The 26,095-nt window shown below is 41.1% G+C and overlaps 1 protein-coding gene across 1 annotated transcript; it reads right to left on the bottom strand.

Annotated features, from left to right (window-relative positions):
- Positions 1–5,964: 5,964 nt before the first annotated feature.
- EIF2S3 (eukaryotic translation initiation factor 2 subunit gamma) lies at positions 5,965–25,702 on the bottom strand. Its single transcript, XM_048863201.2, has 12 exons — positions 25,454–25,702; positions 22,236–22,299; positions 21,457–21,584; positions 21,215–21,336; positions 19,523–19,617; positions 17,609–17,767; positions 14,238–14,372; positions 12,590–12,684; positions 11,313–11,457; positions 10,622–10,791; positions 8,906–9,078; positions 5,965–6,365 (listed from the first exon to the last, which is right to left on the bottom strand). The coding sequence occupies exons 1-12, from the start codon at positions 25,520–25,522 to the stop codon at positions 6,302–6,304; spliced, it is 1,419 nt and encodes a 472-aa protein (XP_048719158.1). The 5' UTR covers positions 25,523–25,702; the 3' UTR covers positions 5,965–6,301.
- Positions 25,703–26,095: the final 393 nt, after the last annotated feature.

Here is a 26,095-nt window from a genome sequence, read left to right as displayed (position 1 = left end):
TCTTCAATGGCCAAATATGCAAGTACATCTTTTTCTCTGGTCTTCAGCTGGCCAATAAGAGGTAATGTAATTTAAACTCCCTTGGTTCTGCAGACCTCTCTGCCCATACTGTAGATCTGGGGTGAAATCTTGATTTCAGTGGGGCCAGGATTTCACTCTTTGTCTATATCACAGGATAAGATTAACGAATTTTTTCTATATTGGAGCCAGCCACATTTTTTCCTCAGCATACAGACAAAGCTATTATTCATAGAAGAACCACCCTGAAGAGATAAAAACAGATTTATATTTTAAACAAACATCCACTTTTCTCCTACAGAACATTACAAATTCTCAAAAATATCCGCATAGATGATAATGGCAGACAATTATCTGAATCTTAATTATCTATGGCTACAGTATATTTGGAAAAAGAAAAGAAGTACTTGTGGCACCTTAGAGACTAACAAATTTATTTGAGCATAAGCTTTCATGAGCTACAGCTCACTTCATCGGATATGAAGTAAGCTGTAGCTCACGAAAGCTTATGCTCAAATAAATTTGTTAGTCTCTAAGGTACCACAAGCACTCCTTTTCCTTTTGCGGATACAGACTAACATGGCTGCTACTCTGAAACCAGTATATTTGGAGTTTGCCAGGTGTCATAGGCCATAATACTTTGCAACTTTGCATTTTCTGGCTGTTAAACACAGAGTACCTGTTGGTATTTAAAGGATTCAACTTTCTCTTGCTCATCAGTTAAAGAATAATTATACTATAACTTCTGCTAAAGACTTTTATATCAAGTAATGAAAATGAAAACCACGGATTTATACAAACCTTCTTTGGCAAAATCTATTGTTATCTAAAAGCATTAGAGAAGTAATGGGCTAAGAAAACAGATGTAACTATATGGATTACAGCATTTGCTAGTTTAAGGAGAAAAATCCCATGATCTGGTACAGATTAAGGGTACACAGTAGGTCTTCCTACAAAGAGATGGTCTAAAATAATTAGTAGGGAATATCGAGTATTTACTATAACTAAGAAATTATTAATCTCAAATACAGCCCTGCCTATGAAGTGACAAACCTAAACCACTTACTTGTGTACGTGAGAATCCCCAAAAATAATTTTTGGACTCTAGCACTCTGCAAAATTTAGATCCTAAAATAAAGTTCTATGTTCCAGATATTCTGTGACCATGGATAAAGATTATTCACAAAACACAGATCAGGAATGCAGTGTGCATAGCTTGAAATATAGAAATAAAACTTCCATCCTCAGCATGACATCTTATTGCTTTCAAAATGCAATGTTCCTAGCAGCTTCAATATCCTTTCACCAAACTTTCTAAAAGATTTAACGCCTTTCCAGAAATCACAAGGCACCCAGAAAAGCAAGCATTGCTTAAAACAGCCTCAATCATTATAAACATACTGGAGTTGGCATATTTTCAGTATCACCAGAAAGAATTAAATAAAAAGAATGAGACATTAAATCCAAATGCAAGTCAAGAGCTACATTGTCTCTACTTACATTAGGCTCAGCCCTGACACTGCAAACTGGTTGCCTCTTGTAGGGGCAAGCTCATCTTATTTGCATGCAAATGTCTCATGGCAACACACCAAACCTCACTTCCTTCTCCACTCCATCCTGTTCCCAGCCATGCAAATCACAAGGGACTACCTTCTGCAGTTTCCACGGTATGCATCCGATGAAGTGAGCTGTAGCTCACGAAAGCTCATGCTCAAATAAATTGGTTAGTCTCTAAGGTGCCACAAGTACTCCTTTTCTTTTTGCGAATACAGACTAACACGGCTGTTACTCTGAAAAGGGACTACCTGGTTTCTTTACAGCCGCATGTGAGGGAGAATAAAAACTGATCAGTAATATAAAAAAATGCCGACTAACTTTCAAGTAAAATCCAGTATTAGCAGGAATAATGTCAAGAAATTTAGATCTAAAACCTGCAGCGCTGACCAAAAGAAAAAAGACATGTATTTGAAGCACAGGGCTAACCAGTGATTGTAGTATCTGAAAAATACCAATACTCTGAATGTATCCTTGTGTGGATAAATTAGGCAGTACTATATTACATTTTGAACATTAGTAACTAATGTAATAATCATTTTCAATATATTTTTAATTGAAGGTGTTTAGACATGTTAATTTTGATTTTATAGAAGAGAGTCTTTTAGCCATCTAGGTATCTACAAGTTTTTGTTTGTATTTTTGACAAAACACAAAGAAGATACCAATGTGAGATTTCTAAAGATGCTACAGCACTCAACTCAAGCTTTAAGAATCTGAAGTGCCTTCCAAAATCTGAGAGGGAGGAGGGGAGGAGCATGCTTTCGGAAGTCTTAAAAGAGCAACACTCTGACGTGGAAACTACAGAACCCGAACCACCAGAAAAGAAAATCAACCTTCTGCTGGTGGCATCTGAATCAGATATTGAAAATGCGTCAGTCCGAACTGCTTTGGATGGTTATCAAGCAGAACCCGTCATCAGCATGGACGCATGTCCCCTAGAATGATGGTTGAAGCATGAAGGGACATATGAATCTTTAGCACAGCTGGCACGTAAACATCTTGCGATGTTGGCTGCAACAGTGCCATGAGAAAGCCTGTTCTCACTTTCAGGTGACATTGTAAACAAGAAGTGGTCAGCATTATCTCCTTCAAATGTAAACAAACTTGTTTGTCTGAGCTACTGGCTGAACAGGAAGTAGGACTGACTGGACTTGCAGGCCCTAAAATTTTACATAGTTTAATTTTTTTAATGCACTTTTTTTGTACATAATTCTGCATTTGTAAATTCAACTTTCATGATAAAGAGATTGCAGTACAGTACTTGTATTAGGTGAATTGAAAAATACTATTTATTTTTATTACAGTGCAAATACTTGTAATCAAAAATGCACAGTGAGCACTTTACACTTTGTATTGTTTTGTAATTGAAATCATGTAATCTGAAAATGTAGAAAACATCCAAAAATATTTAAATAAATGGTATTCTATTATTGTTTAATTGTGTGATTAATCTGTTTAATCTTTTTAATCGCTTGACTGCCCTACTAGAGACCTTTAAAAATCTGGCCCAGAGTTCTTTCCAACTGTACAACAGAGCTGAATGTGTTCACAGCAATATGGTGGACTTACACAGTGCTGGCGGCATATTCCACTTTTTGGTGTTTCTCTTCCCCATACTAACAACCAAGTTTCAGTATTTAGGGTTGCAGAAATAACTCAAGGGTGAAAAATGCTGTGTCAGTCACCGTTTCAGGCTGTTTCAAAGACTGTTACTGTTGTGTAGAACCACATGTTGGGCAAGAGTGTGGAGAATCAAGGAACATTTTACACTAATCTTGTGTTCTTCATTTGATTCTCTCAAAATACAGTACAAAAATTAATAAATTTAGTTTCAACAACCAGTGAGGCAGAAGAATATTTTACAAAATTAGAAACAAAGTAAAAAATATTCTATTATTTGGGCCAAGGCTACAAGCATATATGTGGGAGACTAGGAATAGAGCCCAAATTGCATCCTCACAGTCCAGTTTAACTAGAAAGACAATGATTGAAAAAAGTAAATACAAAGGTATCAAAACCAAGAAAGCAAATAAAGCAGGATTGGCTTACCTAGCTAATACAATAGATGCTGCCTCTTACAAGCAACATTTCCCCTGGGACTCCTTTCCCTACCATGAATTGTCCACTTGGTAACAGCAACATAGCCGCTGCATAGCAACATTTGTGCTATTATGACATCACATCCAGGAGTGGAGACTGGGGGCCCGGGGGGGGGGGGCATGTCAGGGCATTGCACCCCAAACTGCATCTTTTCACTCCCCAGCCGATCCAGGCCCTTCAGCACACCTCTACGGCACACAGCCCTGTCCACTTGCCCTGCCTGACAGAGCCTGAGTGGACAGCATGCGTAGGAGGGCATTTGTGAGCAGGGTATGGAAAAGAGATTTTTTGGGGGGGGAGGGGGAAGCTGGGGTTGGGGGAGCAGCAGAGGTGCAGCTGGAAGGTTTGTTCCTCCCTTCCTCAGCATCTGGCTTGCAGCCAGGGGGAGGGGGGGGATTGCTATTTCGTAGTGGTATTGGCAACCCCCACCCCCACGCACTGAGCTGTGTCCTCCATCTCTGTTGCTGGCAGCAGGGTGAGGGTGTGCTGTTTTGCAGTGGGGGGAGGCATCAGGAAACACCCCCCTCCCTTTCAGTCTCCACTCCAGAGTACTAAGCTGTTCCCTTCCGCTCCCACTCCAGTCTCCGCTGTCTGTGCTAGGAGTCACCCCCCTCCATTGCAGATTTCACATGATGCCCTCCCCAGGCATCCATCTCTTCAAAGAATCATAGAATATCAGGGTAGGAAGGGACCTCAGGAGGTCATTTAGAACAACCCCCTGCTCAAAGCAAGACCAACCCGAACTAAATCATCTCTTACCAAGGTGGAGCATGAAACTGCCAGCTGGAGCATCCTCACCCTTTCCCCGGCAGCTGAGCTCACTCAGCTGTCTTGCCAACTGGGGGCTCCTCAGCTAAACCCAGAGCTTCCCTGACCCGTTCCCCCCAAACTTGGGGTTCCCCCACTCCACAACTCCTTCCCCCACAACATGGCTGCCCCACCCCTTCCAAAACACCCTTAACTCTTCATACACCTTCGGTTAGACGACACTCCCCGTAACAGCAACAGTCACATAGGAGCAATATAGCAAAAGGGCACGGAGATGTTGCTACTAATAAGCATTTAGTGTATTATAGAATACAAAATGTACCTCTAGCGTTATGCACTTTATCGCAAGTGAAATCAAAATGAAGAAAATCAATATTACCTAAATGAATGAAGTGTCAGAAGAACTATTTGGTGTCTCAAAGAATCAGATTAACCAACTTTAAACTTAAATACACAATGTGTTTTCTCCTGAATTTGTCAAACTTCAAGTGGCTAATTGAGAAAGTGATTTTATACTTTGCATTCAACTGACATTTGCAAATGTCATCTGCACCAAGCTGGTATTTTTTAAACAAACGAACAAACATCCACTTCTACTAGCCTTCATAGACATTTCTAATAATTTCAGATCATATCAAATATTTACCCAATAGAACAGGCTAGTTTAATAGCTGAATAAATTACAACAGTGGTTTTCAACCTGGGGTCCACAGACTATGTCAAAGGGGTGACTATGAAAACAAAAAGTTTCAGACCCCAGAAAAGACATTCCGTTTTTCTGATCAATCAAAAGTATGTGAATACCCGCACCTACAGGTCAAAACCCAAAAGTGTCGTCATTACCTTAGAAGCCCAAAGTTTAGTGCCCTTTCTGACGCTGCGTCAAATGTCTTGCCGAGCGTGTGCAACATTTACAGTTGAATTCTGCTCAGTCAGTTTTCAGTCTAAGACTTCTATGATAGGGATCCGCAGACCACAGGCTGAATTTCCAAAGAGGCCTGCACCTCCATTTGAAATTTTTTTTAGAGGTCTGCATATGAAAAAACAGTTGAAAACCACTGAGTTAGGAGGTAAACGCCTCCTGTAGAAGGATTTGTCCATCTATATAGAACTTTATCATGTCAAACAGTAGCTGTTTTACATGGGTTGTCTGACCACTGGAAACATTTTGAAATAAGATTTAAAACAGTATTTCCACTTCCTAGGAGTTTCTTGTGTTTTCCCCTTTGTATGTTTCAATAGCAATTCCTCTTGAATGTGTGTCTTCCAGGACTAATAAGTCATCACTGTTAGCAGCCTAATTGCAAAATATAAAAGTCACCATTCACAAAGCAAGAATTGGAAACATGAAGAAATATCTGCTGTAAAGAGCTCAGAGACTTAAAACTAGGTGCGGCGCAAAAACAGGGAATTGGTCTTCAAGGAGAGTTTATTTTCTTTTTAAATTCTTGTACTGCTTGAACAATCTTTGCAGCCTTTCACTACCAAGGATAAGAATTAATGAAAAAATAAGAAGCAATATTTTATTTCAAAACATATTTTATGGTTTGTGTTTTACATTGGGGGTGACTTGAGTGATATTAAACAATCTTCTCAAACACAAATTAACATAAATTAGATATGGCATGAAACACATACAATTAGTTTCTGCTAAAATGTGGATTATTAGATCCACCTCTATGACAATTTTTTACCCTTTCATTGGAGATACTGACTAGTATTTTAGTAAGAGGGTAAATTTCCAGTAAAATGTCTGGAGCAATGGGAGTTGTGTAACAAATTTCACTCCAAAAATGTACCCCCCAGCATATGGAAATAGGCATTCCATCTCTCAAAATGACACACTCGTTTTTACTTTTCAATCATCATCAACTGTTGGCTTGATTGTCACTCCTCTTCTTATTTGACCCCAGCCGATTAAACTGAAAAATGAAAAACAAGTTATTTGTAATTGTGTTTAGAAAATATTCAAAATGCAAATGGCAAAAGCTCTATATAAACCCTGTAGTCATGTTTGTATTAGGAGTACTCACACAGGTTTCAGAAGTTTCTGAACTCCCCCTTCCCTCCCCTGCACTGCAAAATCTTAAAGACGACTGGCTGCTGGAAGCATAGGAGAGGGGAGGATAATGGAGAGACCATAAGCAAACAGGACTTTTTCTTAAGCTATGGGACCATTTTTTAAAATGTGCTGTTAAACAGAAGCGCACACACAAAGGTTCTACTTGCCCATAATCGTCTAGTTAACTGCAAATGAAAAATGTGTCGATAGCTTTATTGCTTTCCAACTTGCATAAAGTGTTACACTACTTTTAAAGGGAAATGAGAACACCTTGCAAAAAAAGGAATATAATAGTTCAATTTTTGAGGTCAACATTTCTGAGGGTGTAACCTGAACACACAGTTGACATAATTCTCAAAATTGTTTTTACCACTTGTACTGGGTAATAGAAAAAATCTTCCCTCTTAGTACTTCCCCTTACACACCCACTGCATTTTAAAAAATCCACTAATTCTTTCCACTAGCTCAAGATGCAGCTTCAGAGAAAGCTTTTAAAAAGACTGCAATATCACTTTTCCAGCCAAGAGACAGCACATATAATCGATGCAACTGCCTTTAAGACTCTCCCAACTCCTTGAAGGGAGCCATGGAAGAACCTGATGTTAGTCTTGAACTTGTCTGCCAAAACTCTGGGCTCTCACATCTTTTGGAACAATTCCCAGAAGAACAGTGTACATTGATAAAAATGGAATTGAAGTAATTAATCCATTATTTCAAGCCTTTCTAGGCTGGAGCCCACAGCTGTGGCAAAGCCACACTCAGGCCCTACATATCCCTGGTGTTGTTGCTGCATTTTGCCTATTTGTCCATTTTCCCAGTTTTAACCCCTGTGCCTCTTTCTCTATGTGATTTTACTTTCCACTATATCCCAACTGCCCCTCTCCTTGTTCTCTCATTCACTTCCCTAGAAAGTCTGAGGAAGTGAGTGTAAGAGGCAGAGTTCTTTTCCCCTTCCTCTGTACCAGCTGTCCCCACTCTTTTCTTCCTAATTAGAACCTTCCCAATTTCTTTGTTCTTTACCCATCCCCTCTCTGTTTCTTTCCTTGCTTAGTTTTGTTTTTTCTCCTTTCCCTTCTACTACAGTATAGTTGGCAACATGTGAAAACTGTGCCACAAACAATTCTAATAAAAGTGCACCTGAGAGTGCTAGCCCCAACAACAAGAGAGATCTGTGAGCATTTTGGTGAAATACAGGTTTGTTTGAAAGGAGGGAAGAAAAAACAGAAAAAAATTGCACCAAAATACCTATAAAACCCAGCGGCTACCAAACCACAGATTTGACAAGTCATTGCTGGAAAATGTTGCTCATCTTCTATTCACATAGCTCCCCTTCAGCTTCCCCCATTTCTCTCTTGGTGCTCATTCCTTCCTTATCTGCTCAGAAAGTGTGTGCTCCTCTCCTCCCTACTTAGTAGCCACTCCAGTAATCCCCACTAGCTACTCCTCTACTGAAGGCATTTGGCTGCCAGCTCTGCCTGCTGCTGAGCTGACCTGCTGAGAGAGTTACAGAAACAGCTAGCAAGGTGAAACTGCCTGCCACAGTGATCCAGAAAACTGGCCATGACTATTTCCCAGAACAGATGTTCAAAACCCGGTATGTCTCAGCCAGATCAGAACTACTGGGGAGTATGTTAACATACCTTTTTCTCCTTACCACAGTGCGAGGTCCACACAGGGGGTGTAGGGGACAAGATTGCTTAGTGTTTCTGTACTAGCTTTATTTTCAGAGAATATACATTCTAGGTGGGCAGTTGCTTGAAGAGAAGCGAAGCAAATAAGCTTAAAAAGGAGCCACCAGCCATACTGCTCCTCAACTTTAGGGATCCTGCTACAGGATGTTTTTGGGTGCCCCACCAGCCACATTATTCTTGTAATCTGTGTTGACTAAAAAAATTGACACCTCCAGTCTCACGGGAGCCAGAGAAAAAGGTCCTTGGAGATCAGTGTCCCTTTGTTCCCTTGTCCTCCCCACCACCCACACTTTGCAAAGCTGCACTGGCAGTCACATGTAGCTGGAACTGCTGAGCCCAGGCCCACAGGCTGAGAATTACTGCTTTAAGATAAGGATACATTTAAGACTGGGTTTAATTTCTATTTGGTCTTTGTCATCACTGGGTTAAAGTTCCTGCTGTTAATATTACTGTGGTATGACTGTGTTATCAAGTCACAACTCATGGCATCAGAAGGTTTATTGTGCATTTATGTTAAGCAGCGCACAAAGTAGTTAATTTTTCACTATTTCACTTAACATTTTTGAAAAAAGTGTCCCATAGAAATAGTGATTAGGTGCTTAGAGAATGCACAGGAACAAAGGAATTCTACAGCAGAGGCAGATAGTACTGGTGTCAGCGCAACACAGTCGTATCAAGGGGTTATTTTGTCACTGTACTGCCAACTTACCGCCAGTGTTTCTCAACTCTTCGACTAAGGGCAATTTTTTCTCCTACTTCTGTGCACACGGGGTTAGTTAGCACTATCTTGCCCAAATCAGCCTTCACTGCGCTAACTCTTCCTCCAGTAGACAAGGATCCTATATTTACCATTAAAACTTCATTCTTGGATAGTTTTTGCACCTGAAAGAAGATATAAAGAATTCTGTAAGTTTTACTTTAAATATGCAAATAACTTATAAAGTTGATAGCATTTTGCAGCCAATAACTTAAATGAAGACCAAAAAAAAAAAAGATTTTATATCTGACTGCTACAGCTAGGTTACCAAAGAAAAATACTAACAGAAAGGGAGGCAAGCACCAAATGTCTAGGACCATGCCGCACACGAATATGATAAAACGATGTCCATTTTTAGACACATGATAAAGTGTTTCTCATTTTCATTCTAACGTAGGAGAAATATAAAAAGGCTCAGCACAAATAATATTCCAGATTACTTGCCTCAGACTCATCTACAAAAATCAGTCTGCCTTTTTCTGGAAAATAATAATTGTTTTAAGGTTGTATAAACTATATACAAAGCTAAAGTTTTTTACCCCATAATTGACATCAATATAAAACAGATCCTTGTGCCTCTTTCCTTTCACCAAATACAACCACCAAAATAACTGCTCAATCCAGAGTCAGTCACAAAGAGAAAATCCAAAATGACGGCAACACCTAATTTACCAATAAAATAAATCAGTGTGAAGCAGTTTTCATAGTTTAAAGGCCAGAAGGGATCATAATGATCCACTAGTTTGACTTCCTGCACAAAACAGACCATGGAACCTCATCCAGTAATTCCTGTATCAAGCCCACAACTTTTGAGCTATAGCAGGGGTTGCAATCTTTGGCACACAGCCCATCAGGGTAATCCACTGGCTGGCCACGAGACATTTTGTTTATGTTGACCATCCGCAGGCACGGCCCCCCGCAGCTCCCAGTGGCCGCAGTTCGCCGTTCCCGGCCAATGGGAGCAGCAGGAAGTGGCAGCCAGCACGTCCCAGCAGCCCACGCCGCTTCCCACAGTTCCCATTGGCCGGGAACAATGAACTGCAGCCACAGGGAGCTGCAGGGGGGCCGTGCCTGTGGACGGTCAACGTAAACAAACTGTCTCGTGGCCCGCCAGTGGATTACCCTGATGGGCCGCTTGCCGAAGGCTGCTGACTCCTGAGCCATAGCATACCTTTTAGAAAGATATCTAGTCTAGGATTGGAGACTTCAAGTGATGGAGAATCCACCACATCCCTAGACTGGCAAAGTATCAGGATGTACATAAAACTAGCAGGATCATGCATGACAAGTTTTGCAGCTGATGAATGGAGAAGAGAACAACAAGGGGAAGGAACAAGGATTACCAGCATCTTTGGAAGAAGGGCCAACTTTAAGAATCACAAGGCTTCAAATTTCTTTAGGTTACCAGTATATGAATTTCCTCCCCCTGTGAAAGGCATTCTTACATAGTATTTAAGTGGACATGTACCATTGTTTTTCCCCTCTGAAATGCAAACATTATGTATGGAAACCAGGAAGAAAGGAAAGACGAAAGCATGCATAAATATAAACACATCTCAGTGGAATTAATTTCCAGGGGGTTAACAGAGTAAAAGCTTCAAAACAAAAAAAAGTCTGACAAGTACCATGATAATGTCCTTTTAACAGAACAGGCACAAACATACTAACCTTTGCAGCTTTCTTGTCTCCCTCAGTGCGCACACCTAGCAGTCGCCTAAGCAGGAAATAGGAAATTTCCAGCTCTGTGAATATTTCAGGGAGTGCTCCAACTGCACCAAGAACCTGCCCCACCATTCGGTCAGCCCGACATAAAGTTGGGTCAATTTTAGTGCCAACACCTATTTCAGAACAAGACAACTTCTGAGGAATAATTGAAAAAGTAATCATATTTATACGCATCAAATACATTTAAAGGAGACCTACAAATGAAATTAACCATTATTCTTAGTGACATACTAAACATCCCCACTACCCAGCTGGAGGTGGGCGTTCAGCACATTAAGAACTGAACTCACCTATTTACTCTTTTTTAGGATCTGTGAACTCTAACCAGCCGTGATACAATGCCCCAGGATTCATCATGCTGGTGGCAGCACAGATAATACAGAAGCCTGCTGGAGCTAACCAATGTAATTTAGATAAATAACTAAATTTTACACTATTTGGCACTGTTTTATAAAGCTTCATTACATATATATTAAAAGGTACACAACTGCTGTAGGAGTCACACATTAGAATTTCCTGTAAATTGCAATAAATTCCCCCCTCTTCCCAGGAAGTGTACTGTTATCTGAAACCATCTAAGTTTTCAAAAATAGGCATGAGGAGAAAAATCTCTTCATTAAAAAAACATTGTTACCAATTAGGCCTCCAGGAGCAGCATACTGTAGATCATTGTGTTCTGCAAAAAGTGATACAATTTTGGAAAAGATTGGCTTGCACATGAGTTTTCCTTCACTGTCCTTGGATACAATACCAGGTCTAACTTCAAGTTCCTGGCCTACCTAAGTATAGTGGAGAAAAAGTGGTTAGATGTTTCTTTTTCACCAGAGTAAAAAGCTAGCTGGTGGTGGGAGAGAAGAGTTATTTTTCCAACAGCACTTGGCTGTTGCATCACAGAATTATAGTGGTACTACCTGGAAAATCAACAGAACTTTTAAAAACCTCTGTATTACACAGGTAATAAAAAGGTAGTTAACACTGCCTTCAAATGTACTTTAAAAAGTTGATTTATTAGATGATCACTCTTAGTTTTAGGCCCAACATTTAAATTCTAACTTATTTTAATTTAAACGTTTTCTAATAGTACTGCAATCCCGAACACTATATTACTGAGTTAGTGTACGAAAAACCAGACAGTGCAACAATGTAGTTTCACTGTTCAAGCAAAAGAACATAGAAGATCAAATTGTATAAGTGGTGCATAAACTTGATTTTTTAACTTTCCAGTTTAATAATCAAGGATGTTATTTTTAATAGACAAAAAAGACTGGAAAACTTGTTGTTGATAGTACTCCATACAAAAGCTGAGTATTCAGTCATATTCACTTTTAATGTGGTGACTGAGTGCATAGTTAGCACACACTCCTTAACTTTATTTAGATTTATCAGCATGGCTCAATCTCCACCTTTTTTAAATGATTTACTAAATAAATATGCACATGCAAGAAGGGGAAACTGCACCCTCATATTCATTGCAAGGAATAGAAAGGGACACCACCATCAACTTTGGAAAAAAAATCACTTATGTCAATTAAAAATATATATATTTTGTTACTAGTAAAAACCTAACTATAACCAATAAATGGTTTTGTTTTGTTTTTGTTTTTTGAGGGAGGGGCGGCGGGAGAGGATTGGGCATGGTCAGTTTCATTCTTTCCCATTTCTGTTTAACTTTCAAACAGCAACAAGGCAAAAGGAAAACATTTTAAAACAGGACTGTGAAACCATAACCAAAGACAGGGGAACTCAGGTGGGGGTAGTACCTGAAGCTAATTTTAATTAATTTTTTAAAACTGACTATATACCTTTAAGTTGCTTTGTATTGACCACAAAGAAACACCTATTATGCGTCTACACATTATAATAACTAATGAGGTATTTGGAGGACGGGGGGGGCGGAAGAGTAGCTATTACCTTTAATACACCTTTTAGAATACTACCGCCAGCTACACCACCCTTAAGGTCATCTACTTCACATCCAGGCTTGTTGACATCAAAAGATCTAATTACTGAAAAGCACACAAATCCATTATTAAGATATATAGAAGCTTGACTAGTGACACTTGTGATGTTTACAATTCTTGTCTTTTTTTTTTAAATCTACTCCAAACAATGAAAATAACTCCCTGTATTCACCATGCTATGCAGTCTGTTGCATGCAATTTTTTCATAAGTTTTTAAATACTACATGAACCCTGGGTCAAATTAAGCTGGTTAAACCCAAAACATGTTAACGCATTCTGGCAAGGAATATCCACTGTACTTTAAAATACAATTTTAATTAATTTAGTTCTCAGTAAATACATTTATCACAAACTAATTAGTATTTAAAAATTATTCTCAAAGCCATGCAAACATTAGAGATATCAGTGCATAAAGGAGGAAGTAATGTTACATCCAACTTTCTTGGAAAACAAACTATTCGCCAAGTGGAAGAAGACTAACCCAGAGAAAGATGATTTACAAGCTTCTAAGAAAGTATTACGAACAAAATAAAGTAAAAAGTATTCTTTAGGCACTGTTCTACAATTTATAGTGTTCAGAAGTGAAAGTACAACATTTAACCTCCTGCATGCTTAAGATTTACGTAAAGGCTATGAAAGAAATGCGTGCTTTAAAATAAAAGACCTAATCACGGTCCCATTGGGAATTTTGCCACTGTCTTCAATAGGAGAAGCTTTTTCTAAATTCTATTACAAGCTTCTCTGTTTAATTCAGAAACTGAATTATATATCAGCTCCTTTTTAAAAAGGCTGACCACCTATAGAATACTGGAGGAAATCCTAACACTTGTAAGAGAAAATGACCTTTGCTTTTAGCCTAATTTCTAACAGACCGACTTTGTTAAGTTCTATATACATACACACTCTAGATTTCAGTGTTTTATGTAAAATACATCTAGAGTGGATGAACTGAATAGGAAGATGTTTTAGAAATGAACAAAATCCAATGCTTTAACATTTATGCCCAAGTGACATAACAAAATATTGAAGTGTGCCACTTGGAAAACTGACTGGCGGGGGGAAAAGGGGGTGCCAGCATATCTACCCCTTGTGTCTTCAAGCCATATCTATTTACTCCCAAGAGTTTTAACTGCAACAGAATGCAGCTTGATTTTCCAGACACCACAAAGTTGTCAGTGCTTAACAGAGTAATCTAATGTATAAAGAGCAAATCTGATTTAGAAATCACTCTGCTTCCTTCCGCAGGTCTGAAGAAGAGCACTGTGTTGCTCGAAAGCTTGTACCTTCCACGAATAGAAGTTGGTAAAATAAAAGTTTATCTTATCTATCTTGTTTCTAAGATAAATTATTCATTTTCACTGCCGTTTTCATATTATATCCATATTTAAAATGCCCAAATCAAAGCAGTTCATTTATATATAGTCATATTGTATATATACACACAGACAACACTCATATTTAAGATTTCAGGAAATAGAGAGGCTTGAAATTGCTAGCGTGCTAAATGCTCCTCATACCCTCTTTAGAGCATGCCGCCAATATTAGCATTGTCTGAAAGGGTGGTTAAACATATAGGTAAGCTTTAAACATTTACATACCAATAAGTCTTGGTTCTGATGTGAAGTCTCGCAATGGGACTGGAATTTTCTTTACTATATACTCACAAACCACCTCAATGTTGTATTTCAGCTGTGCTGAGATTGGAATAATAGGAGCTCCTTCTGCAACTGTACCTACAACAAAAAAAATGGGAGTTGTTTTACATCAGACTTTATGTTGCCTATACCAAAGCGTATATGAGTATTCATGACGCACTAAAACCACAAATGAAATTTCAGGGACGATTTCTACATATTTCCCCAAACCAGAAGTCCATAAAAACAACATGACCAAAGTGTCAGGTCATATTTATTTTCATATTAAGCCACAACTACTTTTCAAGGTAGTACAATATGGCTTGTACATTGCCTACAGGGAGTTCTGTGAGTTTCTGTGTGGGAGGCCTATATAGTTTGCTCTCCAAGTGGGCTCTTGAGGCAGTGTTTTACTCTAGGAACAATCTGCTTCATGCTTGATGATCAGGAGTGGCATGACATGAGTTTCAGCCTCTTAACCGGAGATAAGCAGCGTACCTACTGGACAGGAGGAATACAATTGTGCATGTAGGCACTGAAGGGGCAGAGTTACCACAGAGGTAAAAAACAGATTCTTCATGAAAACCGATTTGGACTTAGATCCCTTAGCCCAGAGGTGGGCAACCTACAGCCCGCGGGCCACATCCAGCCTACGGGATCCTCCTGCTTGGCCCCTGAGGCTAGCCCCCAGCCCCTCCCCCGCCCTTCACCCACTCCCAAATCCTCAGCTCACTGCGCTGCCGACAACGCTCTGGGCAGCCGGGCAGCGCAGTTGCAGAGCCATGGCCTGACCCAGTGCTCTGGGTGGTGCATCTGTAGCGCTGCCAGCCATCGGTGCTCCAGGCAGCGTGGTAAGGGAGCAAGGGGGCATGGAGGGGTGTTGTACAGGTAGCAGGGGAGTTCGGGGTGGTGGTCAGAGGGTGGAGGTGTGGATAGGGGTTGGGGCGGTCAGAGGGTGGGGAACAGCGGGGTTGGATGGGGCAGGGGTCCCTGGGGGGCAGTCAGGAATGAGAGAGGGGGTTGGTCAGGAGACAGGGAGTGGTGGATGGGGCAGGAGTCCCGGGGGAGCCATCAGGGGGCGAGAAGCAGCGGGGGTTGGATAGGAGGCGAGTGCCGGACCACGCCTGGTTGTTTGGGGAGACACAGCCTCCCCTAACTGGCCCTCCATACAATTTTGGAAACCCGATGTGGCCCTCAGGTCAAAAAGTTTGCCTGCCCCTGCCATAACCCCTTGCCCACTAGATTTTAAGGACTAGTTTACACTAGAATTGCTACAGCGGCGCAGCTAGTGCAGATGCTCTATGAAGACGGGAGAGAGCTCTCCTGTTAGCATAATTATCTTACCTCCCCAAGTGGCGGTAGCTATGTCAGCAGGAGAGCTTCCCCTGCCGACATAGTGCTGTCCACACTAGAGCTTAGGTCAGTGTAACTGACGTCACTGAGGGAGGTGGCTTTTCCATGCCCCTGAGCAACTAAAGTTATACTGAGATAAGCCCTACATTTTACGACCTGGCCAGACTGCATTCTAACAAACACAGCAACTTGTGGGGACTGTAAACAGACCGCAGCTGGGAAACCTCTCTCTGGATGTGGGTTGTGAAAAATGAGAGGAAACAGAACAAGCAGTTAGGGCCAAGATGCAGTGAAAGAACAGAGCTGAGATATCCTATAGAGGATGAGAGATCTAAAATATTTGATGCATCAGTAGCAATTCCATAATTAAGATTGCAATGAGTTTTGCGCATAAAGCAAGACTAAAATCCTTGATTCATACTTTACTGATTTAATTTAGCTTTCAAATTTGGTACAATAATTCTTCGGACAACTATGTTCTACAGTTTTTTTTTAGTGAAATATTATTAAATTTGAAAAAAGAGACATTTTAAAATTGCTCTCTCTTTGAACTTTCTCCCTGGCTTAGTCACATTTGCTTGACTTTCTCTAGCGAAATAACCTCAATCTCCACAAACTTCAAAATTCACACACAAAAGTACCTTGCATTTAGGCCACTTATGAGATTTTAAACACATGAGAAGTTGTGTCCCTGACACAAGCCAACAATTTTGAACTACACAAAGGTTATATAACAGGACTGATCAGACCTGTCAACCACATCCATCTTCTGATGCTGCTAACCTGCCTCCATAGCTGGGTTTTGCAAATACCCCCACATTGAGCCAAGGAGCAAGGCTAAGCGGCAGAGGTTCTGGAGAGATGGGAAATAAAAATCAGAAGGGCGCTGGGGAACCAGAGGGATGGGATGGTTTGCAGGGGTGTGTGGAGTTTGGGTACAAGGCTCATGGGGTAAAAGCCCAAGATTTCTGAGCCAAGGTTTCTACACCTGAAAAGCTCCCCTAGAGCTGCTGCCTTGGCTCCCAGTGCACCACAGCATGGTAGGAAGCTCATGGCATGGAGAGGAAGCATGAGAATAAGGTGAGGTTTACAAGACAGAAGAGGAGCCAGAGCCTCTCTGAAATCCACTAGAGACTTCGTGACTGCTACTGGTTCTATGTGGAAGATGCTCAGATACTACAGCGATGGGTAGCAGTATAAAACCCCAAGATACATAGTTTAGCTCAGTGGGCCTGCAGCAAGGGAGTAGCTCAACTCAAGTAGACATTTGGCGGTGAATGGACTGTGCGTAAAGGGATACCCAAGGAAATGTGTGAGAAAGAATGGGGGGATGGGGGTGCGAGAAGGGAGGACTGGCTAGAATTCAAGGTGCCCAATGGTTGAGATAAGGAGAGTAGAGATAGGCAGGCTATCAACAGTGGAACAGAAGTAGTTGAGAGGGGGAACTGATTAACAGAGTTCATTGGGAATTTTTCAACAAAACTGTTGGTTAGAGCACTTACCTGGGACGTGGAAGACCCAGATTCAAGTCCCTGCTCTGCCTGATCCCATTAGAGCAGTTTCATTTGTATAACTAAATATGTATTGAGCTTGACAGACTGACTCTCCAGCCCCGTAGTTAGGACACTCATCTGGGATGTGGGAGACTCAGATTCAAGTCAAGTCATTTTACACCCAGTTTGTGTGTTTAGGAACAACCCTTAAAATCCATTAATTGTAGCAGCGTGGAAGCAGAATATAATGCTACTAAATTCATATTTGAAAGAAAAATCTTATTGAAATATCTAGAAAACAAAACATTACACAACCTTTTTTTCTTTTTTTTTTTTAAAGCTACAAAAGCCTGACTCATCTGCTAATTCTTTGAGCTGGACATCAGGTTGTCCTGACCAGATAACGCTTTTCATGTCAGCCTAACTCCCAGCATTGAAGAATTACACAGAACTTCCAGCAATACTGCATTTCTGCTTCTGGAAACTTACCTTGTACAAATGCAAGAATCTGTTCATACTGTTCTTTAGCCTGGCTCTCCTTTACCAAGTCAATCTTATTCTGTAGAATTAGAATGTGTTTCAATTTCATGATTTCTATAGCAGCTAGATGTTCAGAGGTCTGGGGCTGAGGGCATGACTCATTACCAGCTGGAAGGGAAGGGGAAAAAGTGATTATGTACAGTCATCTATAATAAGGATACACAAAACTGTGTGAACATCTACCACCTCATTGTGTGCTTGAAAAAATATTGCTTGCTTAAAAGTCATCAAGTCGCTAATTTTTTTAATTGCTTATGGGTTTAGTGCATTCTCTTCATCTCAGACACAAAAATGCCAAGAGCCCTAAACTTTAATGACAAACCAAAAATTCAGAAAGCACATGGCTATTAAGGTTATCAATATTGTTTGGGTTCTACTTCCCAGAAAGTCACCTTTCCCCTAATGTGCTGTTACAATATTTGAGCTCACTGGGGGTTTGATCTATTATATGGGGACTGAGGGGAAGGAGGCATTAGTGGAGGACTCTGATAACTAGAAATTAATTCTCCTATCCCTTTTGTTCTGAAAATAGAGTTCATTGGATTTCCAGGGTATATAGATATCCATCCACTCATGTCTTTGTCAGAAAAGGTGACTGGGAACTATGTTTAAATATATATTTCAACTTTACATTTGAGTTGTATGTAGTTTGACACTGTGCAGTTTTATTTGGCAGATTGTGTGTACACACACAGAGACAAATGGTGAGTGTGTTCTACTAAAACATATACAGTAGAGGCCCGTTTATCCAACCCCTCATTATCTGGCTCTCCGTATTAACCCAGCAACCAGTACACACAGATCAAGAAGTGGGCAATCTTTCGTGTGGCTGCTAGATGGCACTGCAACCTCGCACTCTCCCATTCTCTGGATTATCTGAATTTTTGATTATCGATCTGACCCCAGTCCCAATTAGATCGGATAAACTGGGTTCTGCTGTATCTACTTCTGCCATTGACTTGTTGTATGGCTATGGGAAAGTAATTTAAGCTCTCTGTGCCTCAGTTACCCCCGTGTAAAGAAAGACAGTGGTCACCACCTTTTGTGAAGTGCCTTGGTGAGCTATAGATCAAAAAGACTAATTACTACTTATTATTAAATATTTCATGGCTATTCAGACACTTAAAACAATGCTAACTTGAGTATATTATTGTTTTGTTTCCCAAATAATATGTCGTCTGACCAGACGTAACATAATTCAGTTGAATTTATTTTGGTGTTGCATTATTATACTATTCTGAACATTTATAAAAATGAAGTTTAATTTATTTCACACACTTTACACACCTGCTCAAGTCAGATTAGTGAAAGTTCTTCCTAAATCAGTCTATCAACAGAAAGAATGGCCCAAATGGGGTCCTTTGATTCTGTCCACATCACAATGAATTTACCATTGCTTCCCACCTCACCCCACTCTCTTTCGAGCATCAGTACTACATATTTAAATTAATAGAAAGGGAAGATAAAACAACTGAGAGAAAAGCAAGCCTGCTCAAATAGGCCTAAGCATCTCCAACATGAAAATCTAATTTTATTGTACAAGTAAAAACAGTCCCAAAATTTCATCTCAACCCACCACTCCTCTGCCATCATCCAAACAGTCAAATATCGCTTCAGCTATTGGACGAGTCAAAGTGCTCAAATTCTGTTCCACAATTTCAGACGTATCTATTTAGAGGGCACGATATTCTCTTTCTACAATCGTAGTTTTAAAATCTTATCTCTTTACACAAGACTCAATAACATTCACAATTTTTGTAATAGCTGGTCGCCCATTACCCTTTGTATTATTTTAATAACAATACAACAACTTAATATTGACATGTTATAAAAGAGGCTCAATTTCCCCACCCCAAATATTACCTATCAAAAGCAGTGCTGCATCCATAACTGCCGCACCGTTCAGCATAGTAGCCATCAAGATATCGTGGCCCGGACAATCGACAAAAGAGACATGCCTGTTGCATATGGAGGGTAAACACAAAACAACAAAAGCCAGTTATCGCCAAATAAACTGACTGGTTTGCATGAAGTGACCAGTAGGCACACAGTTAAGGTATGTACAAAAACTGCATATTATTTCAAGACAAACATGGAAAGTTGACATTTTGGAACTATGTTCATATGATCATAACTAAATGAAGTAACTACTTGTTGAAATTTTAAGTTTCAGAAAAATGGTGACAGTACTACATGTCTTTTATGGGATATAATTTCTGTCTTTCAGAAACTTACAAACCAACCATGCATAGTTTAAATGTGTCAGACTATGAAGATCCATGCAGGACTAGCACATTCCCCTTTTTTACTTCTTATCTCTTCTAAAAGCTCTCTCCCCATTTCCCTCCTTGCAAGGTTATGCATGTTCATTCTGAACCTAGCCAGAACTGCACCGTATCTGTAAGATTGACCTGTAACTGTCCAGACTCAATCTTTGAGTTTACATTGTGTAGGCTACAATAATGGGGGCATTTCAAGTTCTTGTCTGTATTTAATGGGGTAATCTTTATTATTTGACAACATGCCACAGAAAAAGAATTGTCTGCCACTTCAGCGATAATATTTTAAAAAATTACAGTAGGTAAAATAAGCAGTATGTCAAAGAAACCAGTGTTTAATGATTTGTTTAGTGCTAGCTTTCTAACTGTCACAACCCACCAAAATACTCTATTAGAACAAGTATTCAGGTTGAAGGGTATGTGAAAAAGCAAGGAAATTCAGTTATGAGGAACTGTCCCCTACACTTAAGTACGGATTAAGGTCTGATTTGATAACCACCCTTGTGATTATTTTCATCTGAATAATCCCAATGAAGCATCACAAATAACTCCTGAAACTTTTAAACTTGCATTCTGACCATGTTACACTTTATCAGGAATTGTATAAACAAGTCTCTCTCCCATCGTTCTCCTAACACAAAGATGATCTCAAGTTAAGGCTCAAGTTTTCATAGCTCCAGTTTAAAAACCCTTATTTTTCTATTATCTCTGGGGGGAAAATGACAAAGATATACAATTTACATTAGGTTACAGTCTAAAAATAAACTTTAAATTCGTTCACACCTCTGACTTAAATTAAATTAGGTTACAAGCCAAAGGATGCCTTTTTTATTCAAACAGCCCTGTAAGCAATATAGTATTGGAAAATTAGACTTATTTTCTGTTGTGTCTCACCACCAGTAAAAGATTCTGCAGGTCAAATTATGCCTTCAGTCACATCTGTGCAACCTCATACTCTTCAGATCTCTAGATACTACAGTGACGGGTATATTAAAAATGCCAACATAGAAGTTGGGCTCAGCAAACTGCAACTTTGTAAATGATGAGCAAGCCCAAATAAAATATGGCACCTTCTCTCAACTGTACTGGCTCCTCAGAGGTAATAGAAGTAAAAACTATTTATCACTTGAGTAAACAGAGGACTGAATATACAAACAGACTTATGGAGAAACAAGGTACCATTTTTAAACAATCGCTTGAAGTGTACTTCAACTATATTGAGGGAACTATGGACAAAGCAAGAGCAACTGAAAATCACCGAATTCAGATCAGTCACCTGATTAGTTTAAAATTCCCTTTGGTCCCAGGAATATCTGTAGGGAACTCATCTGGTGTACTACTTCCACAGGACCGGTAACACTCTGGTCGGGAGCAACTGGGGTCATCAAGTTTGTAAATCTGGAAGTATAAAAAAAAAGGTGAAAAACAGGTTTAACCTAGCAGTGGTCATTTAAGTACTTTCACACAGTTAATAAAAGAGTCAAAATAGGTACATTTAGATTCATAGTAATGACTAACCTTAGCATTGGCATAACCCAGCTTGATAGTGATATTTCTTTCCAGTTCATTTTTGAATCTAACAGTGTGAACTCCGGAAATAGCTTTTACTACTGTTGACTTTCCATGGGCCACATGACCAATTGTGCCTACATTTTAAAAGCAAACATTAATCACACACAATTAGAGAGACTTGTCAAACTTTCAGTATCAAGGATCCAGTTTGCACAGGACACCTGTAAGTCCTTGAAGCTTGTGGATCCAGAGCTTCCATTGTAAGCATGTACAGATTTCTTAACTAGCTTTTTACAGCAACTTGCTACAGTAACTGATTGATCTTTAAATGAGCTCTCTGTGGACAGCCCCTTGCATCCACATGGAGCTCATTACAAGATCTGGTCTTTACTCAGGCAAAGCACCTTTTGCTCGAGAGCACTCCTATCAACACCAACATACGCTTCCCCTTTAACTAAAAATATTTCATTCCCAAGATCTTATATTACAGTAGTCATCTTGTACTGTAGTGGCCATCTTTCAATGTAATAAGGATTTGACATGTCTCCTTTTGTGATTGTTAACACTACTATTTAAAAGAACACTGCCTGTTAGTTTAGGCAGTTTGCTTGCTAAAAGTTTGCTTAAAACTTTCAATACAATTGTTTATTAATTTTCTCTGTTTCATTAGAACAGTTTTTGGTTTGGATTTTCCCTGCAGAATTTTTTACTAAGACTTTTCAGCACTATGCATGACAACAAGAATGTGTTACAAAAGCATTTGTGATTAACTTTGTTTTTCTTACCTATATTAATCGTAGCTTGACGGCTGATGACTTCTGGCGAGAGAGGCGTCAGCTTGGTAACATTCTATATGGAACAGATTTCAAGCAAACTTTTAGGCTACAAGATAAGTTTTCTCCAAGCTGCATGGCTCCGCAGCAGGTGAGGAAAGGCGCTCTCCCCTGGCTGCTGCAGCAAGAGAGGGCTGGGGGGAGTGGGAAGTCCTCTCTCCCCGCCACAGCCCCAAGGCAGCCTACACTCCAAGCCCCTCATTCCCAGCCCCACCCCAGAGCCCTCACTCCCCCACACCCCAACCCTCTGACCCAGCCATGAGCCCCCTCACGTACCCCAAACCCCTCATCCCCAGTCCCACCCCACCAGCCAGAGCCCCCATCCGCCTTCTTCCCCAGCCCTGAGCCCCCTCCCACATACCGAACCCCTTGGCCCCACCCCCGCCACACATCACCTCCATATTTGTGCACGTAAAATTAATTCCGCACATGGATGTAAAAAATTAGAGGAAATATTGGCAACAAGTAAAACAAATGTAAATTTAGATTGATTTTAAAAAGCTGTTTTTCCCCCAATCTGTTTATTCCCAACTGGTGTAGCATGGAAAAATTCTGTCATCCAAAATCTCCTGTCTCTATAACAAAGCCTTTTATCTTATAAATGCTGTTCTTACACAGTCCAAAAAGAATATTTAAACTATAAAATACCTATGAATTATATTCGGCAAGTGATGACATCCATGTCAGTGTCCTCTTATTTTACTTTTGAAACTGTTTATAACTGATGTGGTCCTGACCAAATACTGAGTTCCATGTGGATGATCCATGAAAGCTTATGCCCAAATAAATCTGTTAGTCTTTAAGGTGCCACCGGACTCCTCGTTTTTGTGGATACAGACTAACACGGCTACTTCTCTGATATTTGGCCCTCCAAGTGCACTGTTGCACACATGCAGAGCTCCACTGAAGTCAACAGAGCTCTGTATGAGCAAATCTCAGTGCAGGATTGAGGCCTCTGTTCGTATGTTAGTGCAATGAAATATACGCATCAATATATATACACATATGAGAATGCTGACGTGGATTGTACATTGTGGGCACTGATGCTGTTTATACAGGGAGGTCTGGTTAGCTCTGTGTACAGCATGGAAATAAATTTACACTTAGCATTAATTGCACAAGAGCTTGAACTTACTCATAACATTTTAAAGGAAGTAACCCATTTAGTAAGTTTTCTTCTTCACCGTAAAACAGATTTTGTCCATTTAATGAGACTGTTCAAAGAAACACTCACATGCTTACTTAAAAAGAACAGGAGTACTTGTGGCACCTTAGAGACTAACAAATTTATTAGAGCATAAGCTTTCGTGAGCTACAGGTCACTTCATCGGATGCATACAGTGGAAAATATAGTGGGGAGATTTTATATATACAGAGAAGATGAAACAATGGGTGTTCCATACAGACCGCAACAAGAGTGATCAGCAAAGGTGAGCTATTACCAGCAGGAGAGCGTGGGGTGAGGGAATGACCTTTTGTAGTGATAATCAAGGTGGGCCATTTCCAGCACTTCACAAGAACAGTAGGAGAGGAAATAAACAAGGGGAAATAGTTTTACTTTGTGTAATGACACATCCACTCCCAGTCTTTATTCAAGCCTAAGTTAATTGTATCCAGTTTGCAAATTAATTCCAATTCAGACTCGTTGGAGTCTGTTTTTGAAGTTTTTTTGTTGTTGCTTTATGCTCAAATAAATTTGTTAGTCTCTAAAGGTGCCACAAGTACTCCTGCTCTTTTTGCGGATACACACTAACATGGCTGCTACGCAAAAATATGTCATTATGCTTACTTAAGATGCCATGACTAGACCCATTTAAGTCAGTAAGTATAGGAAGTACCCTGCAGATGGCACTGTGTAGGAAGATAACAAGTTGAAGGGAGGTAAATTTTGTAGTCACTAAGACTGCTCACAGTGCATAAAGTTAAGCGTGTGTGTAAATTTTGTCAACACTGGAGCCTAGAACTGGATTTAAACTAGCCCTTTACAAATCTGAGTACAAATATGAAACCAAAATTTAGGAAAGGACTTGAAATTTCAAGACCCTTTCCAATCTGATCTCCCAGCAACATAGATCATCCATCTTTTCAGTTCACAATGTCATTATCAGTGAGGACTGGGGAAAATATAGGACCCTCATAAAGGGATCATCACTACACTAGCATTTATTATTTGTTGAGCACCAGCATGCTCGGGGCTGCATAAAACATAAAAGAAAGAATCCTTGTCCCAAAGAGCTTATGAATATGTACTTATGAACTGTTGAAGACTATTATATAATAAGGGAGACTAGCCCAAGGTGTAAACAGGGAGGCCACCAGCTAAATTAAAGCCCAGGTAGGTAGCAACTGAAAGATCTTCTGATGAACCTACTGTAACCTACATGAAATAAGTGGGATAATCTTGGTTAATCAACTAATAGACGGATAGCCAAAGTGAAAGGAGACTATAACTGGTCATTTCGGTAGTCTCAACAGAGTGTCAAAGGACTGGTCTAAACTGGGCCCACAGAAACAATTCCCGCCGAACTCTTAACATCACTAAGTACTATATTTTCCCGGGGTAGAGGACTTCCATTTTCATTACTGTCTCGTCAGCACCCTATCCAAGAGCACCGTACTCACTCCCACACACAGGTTGGAAGATAAAGGTACTGGCACTGACGATGCTTACACAAGACAAAAGACAAGCTCAGCAACACGTCGCCTTCCTCGTTATCTACGGTCTCCATCACGCCTACCTAAACACCTACATTAGGCCTAACATCGGGCATCAAGCCTCAGAAACAACAAAAGCTGCAGATTTCTCCCGGGGAGCCGGGGTGGGTTAAACTCTGGTCTCCGACGTTTTTACAACCCACCCCCCGCTCGGCCAAGATTCATCACCAGCAGGATCCCCGCCCCCCGCCACAGGGCGCCCCCCTCCTCCGCCGCCGCCGCAGCAGCGCCCACCGGGCGCGTCCCCACTCCCCACAGGACGGGGCAGACGGTGGCATAAATCCCCGCCCCCTCCCGGCGTTGCCCGACCCCGGGTCCCCTCCCCGCAGCCCGGCGGCTCGCTAAGGGGGCGGCTCCCGGCGCATCCCCAGCCAGGCCGCGCGCGCGCTGGACTCCCCCGACCCGCTCCTGCCGCCGGGCGAACAGGGCCCCGCAGCCTCGGGCTCGGGTCTCACCAGGGTGGCCAGGTCCTGCCGGGAGAGGTGCGGCTGCCCCAGAGTCACTCCCGCCTCGTCCCCCGCCATCTTGCCTAAGAGGAAGTGAGGAGCCCTACGCGGCCGCCTGAGCCCGGCGCTACATGGGCTGGAGGGCGCCGCCCGCTCCGAGTCCGGCGCCGCGGGCTATGCGGGAAGCACCCGGCCCAGTCTCGTCCGGCTCTGGTCTTCCCTGCTCCGGTGGGGGCACCAGGGGAGCGCGGCAGTGGCGCAGGCGAGCGATGGGGCAGCCTCAGGAAGGACCCGGAAGCCGGGTGATGCAACCGGCATCGAGAGAGAGAGGCGCCCCACGTGCGCGTGTCGCAAGAGAGCGAGCGGTAGACCGACTGCGCATGCGCGGCTCGCTGGCTGAGTGCGGTTGCGTACTTGCAGCACCCAGGGAGTTCAGTCAGAGCAGGCCCACGTATTGTGCTAGGTGCTGTACAAAACACATAACAAAGAGTCCCTGCCCAAAGAGTTTACCATCTAAGTAGGTGATGTTGTTCTTTTTAAAATAGGAATTGCAGTGAAATGTGTCAAATTTGTGTTAAAAATCACATATTGGGACAGAATATCTAAATGCAGTAAAGGGACAGCATTTGACAGGAAATAAGCTAATTTTCT

This window comes from Caretta caretta, chromosome 1, assembly GCF_965140235.1.
Source record: "Caretta caretta isolate rCarCar2 chromosome 1, rCarCar1.hap1, whole genome shotgun sequence".
Taxonomy (NCBI): Eukaryota; Metazoa; Chordata; order Testudines; family Cheloniidae; genus Caretta; species Caretta caretta.
Note: the sequence above shows the minus strand (reverse complement) of the source record. Positions and strands in the feature narration are given on the sequence as shown.

Excerpts from the sequence above, each read along its gene's own strand:
- EIF2S3 (XM_048863201.2), bottom strand. The coding sequence starts at position 25,522 with ATGGCGGGGGACGAGGCGGGAGTGACTCTGGGGCAGCCGCACCTCTCC. Across the intron at positions 21,585-22,235 it reads TCAAGCTACGATTAATATAG|GCACAATTGGTCATGTGGCC; the intron begins GTAAGAAAAACA and ends TTTAAAATGTAG. Across the intron at positions 21,337-21,456 it reads TGGGTTATGCCAATGCTAAG|ATTTACAAACTTGATGACCC; the intron begins GTTAGTCATTAC and ends TTATACTTCCAG.